This window comes from Nymphalis io, chromosome 20 (genome assembly GCF_905147045.1).
Source record: "Nymphalis io chromosome 20, ilAglIoxx1.1, whole genome shotgun sequence".
In the NCBI taxonomy this organism is placed as follows: Eukaryota; Metazoa; Arthropoda; class Insecta; order Lepidoptera; family Nymphalidae; genus Nymphalis; species Nymphalis io.
In genome coordinates this window covers 798,387-811,027 of record NC_065907.1, presented here as the reverse complement: position 1 = coordinate 811,027, position 12,641 = coordinate 798,387, and the positions used below count along the sequence as shown (strand labels likewise).

General features: G+C 37.6%; 1 protein-coding gene across 4 annotated transcripts in view; it reads right to left on the bottom strand.

Annotated features, from left to right (window-relative positions):
• LOC126776472 (regulator of G-protein signaling loco) overlaps positions 1-12,606 on the bottom strand; it is an 89,087-nt gene extending 76,481 nt beyond the window's left edge. For all 4 annotated transcript variants that reach the window (XM_050499006.1, XM_050499008.1, XM_050499009.1 and 1 more), the window contains exons 1-3: positions 12,026-12,606; positions 7,739-9,249; positions 6,909-7,136 (exon numbers count right to left, since the gene is read on the bottom strand). In XM_050499006.1, coding sequence (XP_050354963.1) covers positions 6,909-7,136; positions 7,739-9,249; positions 12,026-12,431 — 2,145 coding nt within the window. In that variant the 5' untranslated portion in view covers positions 12,432-12,606. The remainder of the gene's footprint in view (positions 1-6,908; positions 7,137-7,738; positions 9,250-12,025) is intronic.
• Between the last annotated feature and the right edge of the window lie 35 nt (positions 12,607-12,641).

Below are 12,641 nucleotides of genomic sequence, written 5' to 3'. Positions count from 1 at the left end.
AGTCAAATCTTACTTATTATCCCAAAAAATTCCACAAGAGCGAAAGTGAAGTCGATGAAATCTACTAAAATCTAAAAACTGTCTGTCTGAATAATATATCCGATAAAATCATAGATTTTAATCAAGTAAGTAATATCGCAGTGACATAAATAACATTCTATAAATAGCGCCGTTGATTCGATCCCTGCGATAACGATTTATACAATAAATGTTGCGATGAGGATGGCAACACGACGCACTTCACAATATTAGTTTGAATACCACTCCTTGTTCAATAAACAAATTATTCATTTATTTAGATCTCCAACTGTACGTAACACACATTCAAAACACTTTTTACATTAACTCAAAACTAACTATGCACAACCAATGACAGGAGAACACACCATATATTACCATTATAATAAATATCTAGTCCGCATATCGACTAATGTTATACTTTGAAATGTGTTCAAGTTTAAATAATGAGTAATCCAGTGTAAAAATAGACTCCAGGGTGCAACAATAGTACCTTTGGTTAAGCCACATTGATGACAATAGGATTGGTTGTTTCTTACAGTGCTAATATTAATGGAAGGCGTAAAGCCGTCCTGTGCCTAAACTCTTTCCGGTCGTATCGAATTTGCCGTCTGTGATAGATAGAGAGTGCACCTGTGTTTGTGCACACACTTGTACACAATAATATGCCCTGCGCAGTTGGCTAGTCTCCCTTGAAACTACCCGATCAGGATGTCATCAATATCAACGGGCATAACCATTCGCACTGTAAGAAATAACTGTCTTTTTGTTAATTGATCTCAACATACATCTGTCGTGTATTTTTTAAATAATATCAGAAGAAATGAGGAACCTAATGGTACATAATTTTTTATCTGTTCACAGGTCAATGCCCCGCCATGTTTGAAAAATAAGATGTTATATTATGTATGTAATTATACTAACACACCATTCAAATAGAATCACAGCAATATGACGTATTGATGTTAGGTGGTAGAATAATCGGTGGTTGGTCTACACAGACACGAACGCCCAAAGTCCAATAGGATAAATTATCTACAATTTTGAAGGGAATCTTTAAACCGGGTTCCAGAAATTACTGATATTTATATAACTATGATCAAAATTTCTTAGAAACAGAATCCACTCAATCAATAATAAAAAAAGTCATGTATTAATCTAAACGATATGTATCTGTTTGAATCCAATCTGATATATAACAATTATGTGAGATTAGATTTAAGCCTATTGATATTTTTTTTAAATCATATGCTGAGTTGTTTAGAATCTTAGCTGATAAAGGAAGTATATCAACAAAAATGTATTCTCGATGATGATATAATCAATATAATTCGCTTTTTGCTTCGTAGTGTTTAAGTGGAAGTTTAGACAGGCCAACAGCTTGCCAGACGCCAATCCCTCTTTGAAATATTTTTGCTGGCGGATTGGCTTCGAAACCGTAGGTGTAAAAAATATCATTTATAAAAACTTTTATTGAATTATATACCCCCCACCCCCTCCCCGATATCAACGGCGTCCTAAGCCGAGATCCGCCCTCACAGGAGGCACCCTTAGGACGACCTTTTCTCTTGAGCCCCTTATGTGGCTCCCAACATTCGGCTCAAGTTCAACTCGCCCATCCCACCCGTTGACGTCGTAGAGGCCACTAGGGCCAACAGCAATAAACAGTCCGATTTTTTTTTACATAAGACAATATTTAATATTATTATTATCGGTAAGGTTTAATATTTTTATGACCATAAATGAATAAAATGTATGCAATAATCTATATTGTACATAAGAGATTAGCCGTGTAGCTATTTTTAGCGGCTCTCGACGTCCGATACGTCTTGATAATGACGATAACGGAAGTCAACAGGAGAATTAAATAATCTCATCGAAAGGCACGTGCCAGTTATATTTATTTCTCCGCATCAACATCACAAAAATACAAGCAAAATATTTATTTATTTACTTTTGAATTATCTTATGTCTTTTTTTTAAACTAATTTAAATTTATTTTTTTATATTATCTTGTAGTATTAACAGACGCGTTATCCGTGCCTTTGTTGTATCGTCCCATCGGTATATAGTTTGGTATTTTATGTACCTGCAATCTGCATATATAATTTCCAGACTGCACCACAATCAAAAATTTAAGATTGCAATTTTTTTATGTTATTGGGATTTCGGATTCCTAGTCTGGATGGTATTCGGCCAGCCTGTCCATGACGGGGTCGCCTGTATAGTCCAGAATCTTCCTTGTAGTTACCATATTATTTACCAGTTTCCCAAACGCATCACTGTCGTCGGTGTAGTATGCAAAAATTCTTCGTGTTATTGCGTAATATGCAGGAAGTATGGGAAACGCTGAGGTGCAATTAGTGTGTATTGCTTCAATTTCTTCGTGTGACGCAATATGGTTAAGCTTTAAATTCAAAATCTTTATTCAGCAGAGATCATATATATACTTATCGACTATCAATCACCTAGCTCTCAAGCTCTTAAGCTATTAAACCGTTATACACTTTACTTTTAATTCAGTTAATTTGACATTAAAAAAAACTTGAAAAAAAATATTTTTAAACAACATAATTGCCGTTTGGGTACGAGCAATATGTAAGTTCTGATAAAAATCCAAAAGAAATTCAACGAGTTTACATATATATTGTCAATTATATTATATCCAAGGACAAAGGACGTCTCGACTTCTTTTGTGGTACATATGTATACACATAGATTAATTACACGATCAAACAAACGTTATATTTTATCTTTCAAGAGGGTTTTATTTACAGAACGAACGACCTTCCACTGCATTCGTAAACATGTATGAAGAAATACCAATTCGATGCTGAATCACTAATTACTTCCGTTGGCGTGCATTCCATAACCCATATACACAAATACAATGTTACCCATTACGATAAAAAAATAAAATAAAAAGGAATATAAAACGATTTTGTATACATACAAGTTATTTTATCCTTTTCCTTACTATTTTTTTGTAATAACAAGTAGTTTAATATTTAGGAACTGTATAATTATTATTACAAAATTTAAACCATTACATTTATTTAATTCATTCGCAAAACTATATACAACAAATTGGTACATAAATCAACACAATAAATATGAAAAAAAACAAGCAATCGTATCCTAAAAATTAATGATTTAATGACAATACTGTAACTTATATTAAGTTAAGAAAATAATAAAATATAGTTGTAAATATGGTCTTATAAATATAATATCCTGTTCTATATAAGTTGTATCTGTGCCTTTTTTTTGAATTGGAAAAACACATTACGCGTTTTCCGTACGGGAACACATACCACCCGTATGTGGGGCTCACCGGTGTCTAAGGCGCCGAGTGCGCCCCGAACGTCGAAATACTGAAAACCAGCGGTATCCTTTCCGTCTGAACGAGGAGCGCCACGGAATCGATGGGCAAGCTACCGTGAAATTATATTTGTACCTTATTATATGCTATTTTATATAATAATAATTAATAAATATGTCGTCCATTCTCCATTCAGAAGAGATAAACAATTTCAACAGACAATACGAAACAAAGACATGACCTTAACGAGGATCAATTGAGCTTGAATTAGACATGTAGGCGCTCTGACCGGCGAGCGCGGCGTGCCCAGGCATAGGAATTATTTCGTTACATTTATCGTTAAGAAGAATTGAATTGATTTTGAAAATTATTTGTTTTTTTTTTATTAAATATTATCAATATACAAGTCATATTATTTTATACAAGTTTATATAGATAAAATAAAAACAGCCGGGAATTATTAATTGATTTTTATCCACGATATATACATTTTATCGTAAATCATTATTACACATATAATATTATTGAGGAGAACTAGTAAACAATTTTTATAACAATAATTTCACGTTAAATTATAAGAAAAATGTCTTTTTATTTTATTTTTTAATTTCGTAATACATCTGAGAGGTAAGTTCTAGTAAAAAGAGAATTTGTGTTAGCTGGGCGCCTTGTTTATCGGGCACGCAATTCGACTGCATTGGTGGTTGCAATGGCATAGAATAGAATATAATAGAATATGCTTTATTGTACATAAAAAGAGTTATAGAACCACAAAAAAACGAAAACTATTTTGTACAAAAGGCGGTCTTATCGCCAAAAAAGAAAAAAAAATTTAAAATATCGGAAAAACGCAGGAATGCAAAAGCCGTGTCAACAAACAGAGCCGATCATTCAGCGCCGTGACATGTCCGTTTATAATAAGACCCGAAAATAGATTATACATCAAGATAGCGGCCATTGTAAACTTTAGTGTTGTATTTACGTCATCGGCAATTATTACGTAGATAAGCAACAGAGCTAAACGGACTAAGAACAGGGAACATAGATGTGGTATACGCATAACAGCTGTAGTCGACCTGCGCCCCGCCGGGCTTTTGTAGTTGGCCCACCTGGTTTCATAGGTATTTTATTAACATCTAAATAATATGTATTAAAAAACTGCTTGTGACCACGGACACGGCAAAGTGTTTGAAACGTCAGGTAATGATAAAAATATGTTAAAATACACGCGATAAATCGGTTCATAGTTGTTTAATTCAATTTGTAACAATCCCGAAACAAATAAACATTTTTGCCCACGACCCCCTAACATGTGTTTGTATACAAAAAAGATTAAGTATGGCTGACACAAACAATTTCATTCTCCAAGTAATACTTCTTTATTACTTCTTTATAGAGTATCTTTCAGGGTATACAAGTTCAAGGACAGTTTGAGTACAACGTTTCAATCACGGAATTTAATTTGACTGTATTTAAAACATATATGGCCTTATTTATTAACGTTGTATGGCGGGTAATTAGTTAAATAATGCTGTCTCCTTTTTTCAAATGTCAAATCACTAATTATAAAAAGAACAAAATTAATATTTAACTAAACAACCGCTAAATAACAATTTATAATGAAACAATACAAAAGTTAATACGTAATATTTCAAAAAAAAAAGATGGCGACGCTATATGGCGCTGGAGTACATTAATTTCTATACCTTTCAACCGATCACTATTGGTATTTAAATTAATAATATGTACTCGATTCTATTCCGATCCAATATCGACCTAACCACAACGCAACGAGTGTTAGTAGAATAGGCAATCGGTAAGACCGCGACGATTACGTTTCGATTCGATTGCGATAAAGTGACAATTTGTTAGTAGAATCAATCCTAGCATACGTCTGATAATTCTGACAGTATACATAAGAGATATTATACATAAACCAATGATCATTTTGAGTAGGACTTTGAATTATTTTTTAAAAAAAGAATACTGACACAAGCACACTTTTTTATAGGACTAATAGCCCTAGGGATCAAGATCGAAAGAAGGAGGCTGCGGAGCGGGCGCGGGAAGAAGATGCCGCTATGCGCACCTTCTACCCCCGCCACAATAGACCCGCCGGGACTAGGGGGGGTTCACAGTACCCTGGGAACTCTCCCTAGAGAATGGAGGCCCGCATAGGCGTGCCGGCCGTCAGAGCGCCACGGTAGCATGCGAAAGCGATCCCGTGGCGCTCCTCGTTAAGTCGGAAAGGGTACCGGTTTTTTAGTGGGTATTCCGATGTTCGGGGCGCACTCGGCGCCTTGGACACCGGCGAGTCCCACATACCCCCCCACTGTTCCCGTGGGTCAAACGCGTAATGCGTTTTTCTAGCGTTAAAAAAAAAGGGATCAAGATCGAACCTTGACTGCCATTAAGCCGTTGCGCTATTGGCGCCTCATATATAATAATATTATTTATCTGTCACAATAAGTACAAGTATACTCGATGTCATCTCTGTTTACATTTTTGTTCAAATCATTTGAACATACATGAATGAATGGTCATTTACTTTTCATACGTAAGTTATTTGAATGAATTTACAACACCGCAATGAAAATATGTAAGACGTTTATTTATCATATCGTAATAAATTAATATCGATATTGTATATCCATTGATAAATATTATTTATCAATAATGACTTTATTTTGATATAGTTTTCTAGTTCACGTTGATTATAGAATAATGTTTTATTTCGTTTTGTTTACGTATTAATTTAGTATCGCGGTGTTTTTTATAACTGTATTTTATGAACATCTTATGTATAAATTCTTTATAAGCCAGTCCCATTCCTATAGCCATTAGTTACATTAGTCGACGGCTAAGAGCACTCGCATTCGATTTTTTTTTTAAATTATCAATTTATTAAAGCTGTTTTAACATTTTTAATTGATATATAATATAATAATATATAAACAATAATGAATATCATGTCCGTTAGTTCAACATTACGTGTAAGCTATATCAGTTGATAGATTATTAGTTATTATAATATATATATATATATATATATATATATATATATATATAATATACTTTATATTTATATATATATATATATATATATATATATATATATATATATAAACCACTCTAAAATATTGTCCCGTGGCATTGTACCCAAGACGCTGGCACTATTGCCTCTCAGCACCGCTAGACTCAGCCTTTGAGCTAAATATGCGCCTACTCCTGGGTCAACAGAAGCGTGGACTCCTTTGAGAGATCTTTTATATTTTTATTTTTTTATGTATCGGGCGACAACGGGCCTAACGTTTCAAAACTCAGCCCTGCAAATTCATATTCGGTGAATAAAAGTGAATATTTGAGCTTGAGTATTTGACCTTTTCTTGTTTCAATTTTTTAAATATTAAATTTTTAAGCACAAAATGCATTTATATTTTGAAGGGCCGCCATTCTTACACAACCTGGGTATCTAGCTACTCGAAACAAAGACCTTGAATCAAGCTGATCCCAAAAAGTATACTAATCTTCTATTGCATATCGTGTAAGTGTCCGGACTACGACTGACCTGCGTCCCCCTGAGGTCGGGCTCGCTGGCGGCGGCGGGCAGCCCGTCCGCGTCCCCCCGCGCGCCGCCCGCGCCGCCCGCGCCCCCCGCGCCCCCCGCGCCCGACACGTCCCCCGCGCTCGCACTCAGCGACTTCCGCTCGCGCTCCCTCTCCCTCTGCCTGTCCGCCTTGCCCGTGAGGATGTGCCGGGTCTTACTGAGAATGTTCAGTGGTTTCGATTTTCGTATCTGTAAATGTAAAACGAGAGCATTTAAAAAAAAAGTATAAAATATTAAGAACTTTTCTTCGGTATCTCTTTATCAACGGGACTAACATAAAAAAATTATCGCTAAATACTAATGGTACTTCACATTAGTACCGTTGCACTTGGTGGGTTGGTAGGGCTTTGTGCGAACCTGTCTGGGTAGGTACCGACCACTCATCACACACTGATGATTTAGAATGGGCCAGTGTAACTACAGACACAAAGGACATATTTCCTCTTAGTCCCCGAGCGTGGTGACGCATTGGCGATATAAGGAATGCTTAATATTGCTTACATCGCTAATATCTATGGAAGATGGTGACCACTTACCATCAGGTAGCCCCCCTGACCGTCCAAGTGGTTATTATATAAAAAAAGTAAATATATTAATATGAAACTACATAATAATAACGATTACAGATAGTTTTTTTTTACTTCTTGAATAGCTTTCACGTTAACTTCGATTTGTGTGGAATTCCGATTATTGTCAATAGACGGCGCTGTTTTTATTTCATATTAATAGCAGTTAACATTATCGCTATCGAATACGTAATGAAATAATTTATAAATAGTTAAAATAATTACCTTGCATTTGACACTTGCTGGATGGACAAACTTGCCATCGTCTTTATCTATAGGCGGAGGATCTCTGAGCCCGCACACTAACATATCATCCAGGGATGCTTGCAAATGTTTTTTCCGTGCCGGTCTCGTATCTTCATGACTCCGAGATGAGTAAATAGATACAGAATCAACACTCGCCTTACTCGTCCCGGAGATAACCGTGACGTTCTCCACCGACTCAGTTGACTGGTAATCAACTTGGTGATGCCTTTCTTCGTATATTTCAACGGAATTAAAAGCCTCCGCAACGCGATCTATCTCATCCATTTCCAGCTGCGACGGAATGAATTCATAGTGACCCTCGGTCTCCGTGTACACCTGATCGTACACAGCTCCGTTGAAACTCCTCGAGCTGGATGGTACGTTGCCGTATACGTTGTTGTAGTTGTACGTATCTTCATCATTCCTACTGTTCACTTGACGCGGCAAATCATTCGCGTTCAGAATGACATCATCTAAATTCAAAGGTCTACCCTGCCCTCCGAATCCGTCGACAACAGGTGTAGTGTTCGAGAGAAATGAGCCATCCGCTTCGAAGCTACTGCAGCCCACTAAGCCTAGAGGTCTTCGCGGCATTTCTTGACGGAAACGATTCGGTGCCGGTTGTTGTCCGGCGAAATCGACGACTAATATTCTATCCGCTATGTTACGACAATCGTTATGAAAGCCGATACCAGAGTCGCTATTGCTCGATGTTGTTGTTACTTCACTGTGGTTGCTTGGCTGCGGAGAATTAGCTACGAACTCCGGCGGTTCTATTCGAGCCTCGTCTCTCGGTCTTCGATCTCGCACACCTCTAATAACTGGTCGATTACATCTCGAAAAATTTCCCAAAGCTGGACTATCTCCTTTTACGGCTAATTTTGATATCTGCTGTATTGTAGGACTAGCACAATCGTCTGGCGGCAGCGAGTACATACCTCGTATGACACCGACAACATACTCCGCGGATGGTGGAAATTCCAAACAACGTTCTGCAACTGGATCTCTGGTGCAGGATACTTGGAATTCCCTTGCTCTTACGCAATGAGCTTCGTGCTCGGCCATTCGGGGATCGACTGCGAATACGTGGCAGCTATGCGATGCTTCCGCCTCTAAGTCAGTAATCTCGGCTGCTGTGACAAGTCCAAAAAACCGTCTATCGGCATCTGAACCACAGCCTGCGTAAACGATTCTCTCTCTTTGATATTGAGCAAGAACTTGGCCATTCGGTCGTCGGAGGAGCAATGCGTTTGGTAGAACAGAGAGTAACACGGGAGCAGCTGTACGTCTTTCTTGTCTTAATTTTCGTACAGCGGTGCGTACGTTACCTGGAGCAGCGCTCGGAGAAGCCTGTGGTGTTTCTATTGTTCCTAAATACCCGACCACAGCGCGACATTCGAGTCTAGCGATATGACTCGGCGTGAGCTGTGCACGACTCAAATTTTGCAAGATTTCGTTGACACTCGATGTACTTGGAGCTGCGTGACAACCTGTAAAGTGAATTATTGCTTTTATAATAATCCGCACATAAAACTCATCCAAGCCTACGGACATCTGCTCAAACAAGTGCACATTAAATTTATAAACCATTTCTTTCACGGTTAATGCCATCTGAAATCTTATTTCCCTTATTATTTGGCTCACTCACTCTTCAAATGATATCACAACAATAAAAAGTGTTGATTGTTGGCAGTGGTAGCTGAGCTTAGGTTGACTGGTGTTAAAACTCAAGTGTTTAATTTTTAAATTTGTTAGTTTTTTTATGGACTTGCTTTTATTTTGTACAAACATAATATGCAAGACCGAACTTAGAACCCAAGGCCCCTAGGCATTACAGGCCCATACCGAAGCGGTTAGACTAAAATTAAATTAGTTTCGGGTAGCTCGGCCCCTAGGCTGGGGGTCCCCTAGGCCTGTGCTTTATAGGCCTAGATATATCAAATCGACACTGACATTTTGTAATGTGTTCTGATGTGTATTATGTTTCTGATGTGTAATTGCACATCAGAAACATATAAAACTTATTAACAAAATAAAAAAATATATAATAATTTAAGTAACATTAACAACAAAACAAAAAAGGTGCAATTACAAATGCAATAAAAACCATGGTTTTGGTGCTAGCAAACATGTAATTTTTAAGTGCATTATGTGGTTCCTACACTAGGGTCAGTGACACAGCAGTGAAACAGCTTAATGACCCAATCTGGACTTTGAACCCAGGACTCCACTTATAAAGCTGCCGATCTTACCCACCCGAGCAGAGAGATAAATTAAGTTTATTATAGATAAGTGCAGTATTTTTATTGACTGACCAAGACTTGAGTGAAATATCATCTATTTATTCTTATGATCATTGTAAAGAAATTGCTACTTAATAGAATAAACATTTCATCAATCAAAAATAAATCTCAATATAAAGAGAAAAAAGTTTCTAAAGTCTACTAAGTAAAAACATCACATTGCAGGGATAAATAAATAAACTTACAATAAGTCAGCGAAATGTGGCTAGAACACTAAAATTAAGTCGTTCAGCAGTGCGAAGAGTGTATAAACGCTAGTTGGAGACTGGGGAGTATCGCCGGAGACCAGGATCTGGCAGGGGGCGTGTCACGAACCCAACCGATGACCGTTTTATTGGTTTGACGTATTTAAGAAACCGACATCTTTCGGCTGTTGACGTTCAAGGTAGACTCCGAGAAAGTCGTGGAGTGTCTGTGAGTGAAAATATTGTAAGAAGAAGACTTCGAGAGCAAAACTTAACCCCTCACAAGCCAGCAACAGGACCAAAACTCACAGCATCCCATCGACAAGCAAGACTACAATTTGCTAGGCAGCACGTCGATTGGACACTGGACCAATGGGAGACAGTATTGTTCAGTGATGAAAGCCGAATGTCTCTAGTAGGCTCTGATGGACGACGTATCGTCATGCGTCAAGGCCAGGAGAACGCTACTCTCAGTGTTGCATTCGAGAAACAGTCCGATTTGGTGGAGGCTCTACAATGTTTTGGGGAGGTATTTCTTTGACGGGACGCAAAGAGCTGGTTTTTTTCCGTAATCGTGCTGTTAATGCTGAAACTTACATAACGGACATTCTGGAGCCTTATGTGATGCCTTACGCTGGATATATTGGGGATAATTTCCAACTTATGCACGACAACGCACGACCTCACGTCGCTAGAATTGTTAAAGACTATCTCAGGGAAGTCGAAATTCCATTTATGCAGTGGCCAGTCAATAGTCCGGACTTAAACCCGATAGAGCACCTCTGGGACCAGCTAAAACGTACGGTTCGAGCACGAAATCCAATTCCAGAAACCCTGAATCAACTGGAAGCTGCCCTAACTGAAGAATGGCAACGGACCCCACAGGAAGACATTAAAAAGCTAATCAGGTCACTTAATAGGCGTATGCAGGCAGTGATTAGGTCAAGAGGAGGAAACACTCCCTATTGAAGTAAGATTTAGGCACCCAAATTTAAAAACAAACGGCATAATCGTTTTGTAATCAAAAAAATAAAATTGCGTAAAATTTTGTGTTTTCGTGTTTTGTCACATATATACCTAAAAACCTATTTTTTGCGCACTATTTCTGTTTTTGTACAATCCTACAATTGCATTTTTTCATTATCAATCTTAAAAATATAAATATGTGTTAGTTTAAAACCATACGATAGCTTTTTTACAAAAAATGTAGGTGGGTCGATTTTTTTGGAGGCCAGATATACTGTCATTTTTGAAAGTAGTAGTTAGTAAAAAACTTTGGACATAGAGTATGTGCAGCTAACCACAGGTGATGTTTTGTTATATTTGCCTTTCTTGTAACACATCTTTCACTTTACAAACCCGATATATTCTTCAGTCCTTCACTTTACATCTTTTACTTCAGGGCGAAGGGAATTAATTGTACATTTACTATAGAATCAACAAATCAATCCATGTTATTTAAATCATTTTTCAGTATAGTAAGTATTAATGATTAAATATGTACTACATGATATCTATGATAAACAAAGTTAATATTAGTCGAGTTTTATACAATATATATGATTGATTAATATAACTAATTTCTGAATTTCCTTCCCTTTTTTTTAGTTATGGTATTCAAATGTGCTTATAAGAGTCTACTTCATAGTAATATGCTTATAACATTATGGAACTGAATAAATTACTTTTGATTAGAAAATTATCTTATTGCATAAGGAATATTGTGTTTTAAAGTTTAGCTGACTATAAAGAATAATAATATTTGTATTTTTTATTACCTGGATGATGTAGCATGGCCGGTTGCGGTCTGCGGCGCGGAGGAGGATATCTTCGTCTTGTTCTCGCTCGCTCTTCGGGTTCTGTGTCTTCCGTATCTGTAGGCGGTGATTCCCTTGGCGCCACACTCAGTGCTATCGGCCCAGGAGCAGCTGCGACAAGTCGAGCTACAGAAGCATGTGGAGCTCTAGCTACACTCGCTCCGTCAACAGCCAGTAAAGCATCGCCAGCTCGCAGTCCCGCTCTTTCCGCTGGCCCGCCAGCAGCAACAGCCGACACTACACAGGGTCGCTGCCCCGCTATGGTAAATCCAAAACCTCCAGGACCTCTCACAACTACCACACGCCGCTCCGTAGTCCGTGATAAAGCTGCTCTACGGCGTCTCCGTCTTTGCTGTTGAGGCACCATCGCGAAAACTTTTCACTGATTATAAACTTGGAATCACATTACAAAAGTCTATTTTTTGTACGTCTCGTCAATAAAACTGATATCAAATTATTGAGATAGGCGTGCCAATCGATTATTCAAAGTAAGTAAACTAGAAAAACAAGAATTTCAAAGCTCAAGAAAGTTTCGAGGTCTTTATAACAGACTTGACGTTTAGAAAGTTTGAGTACG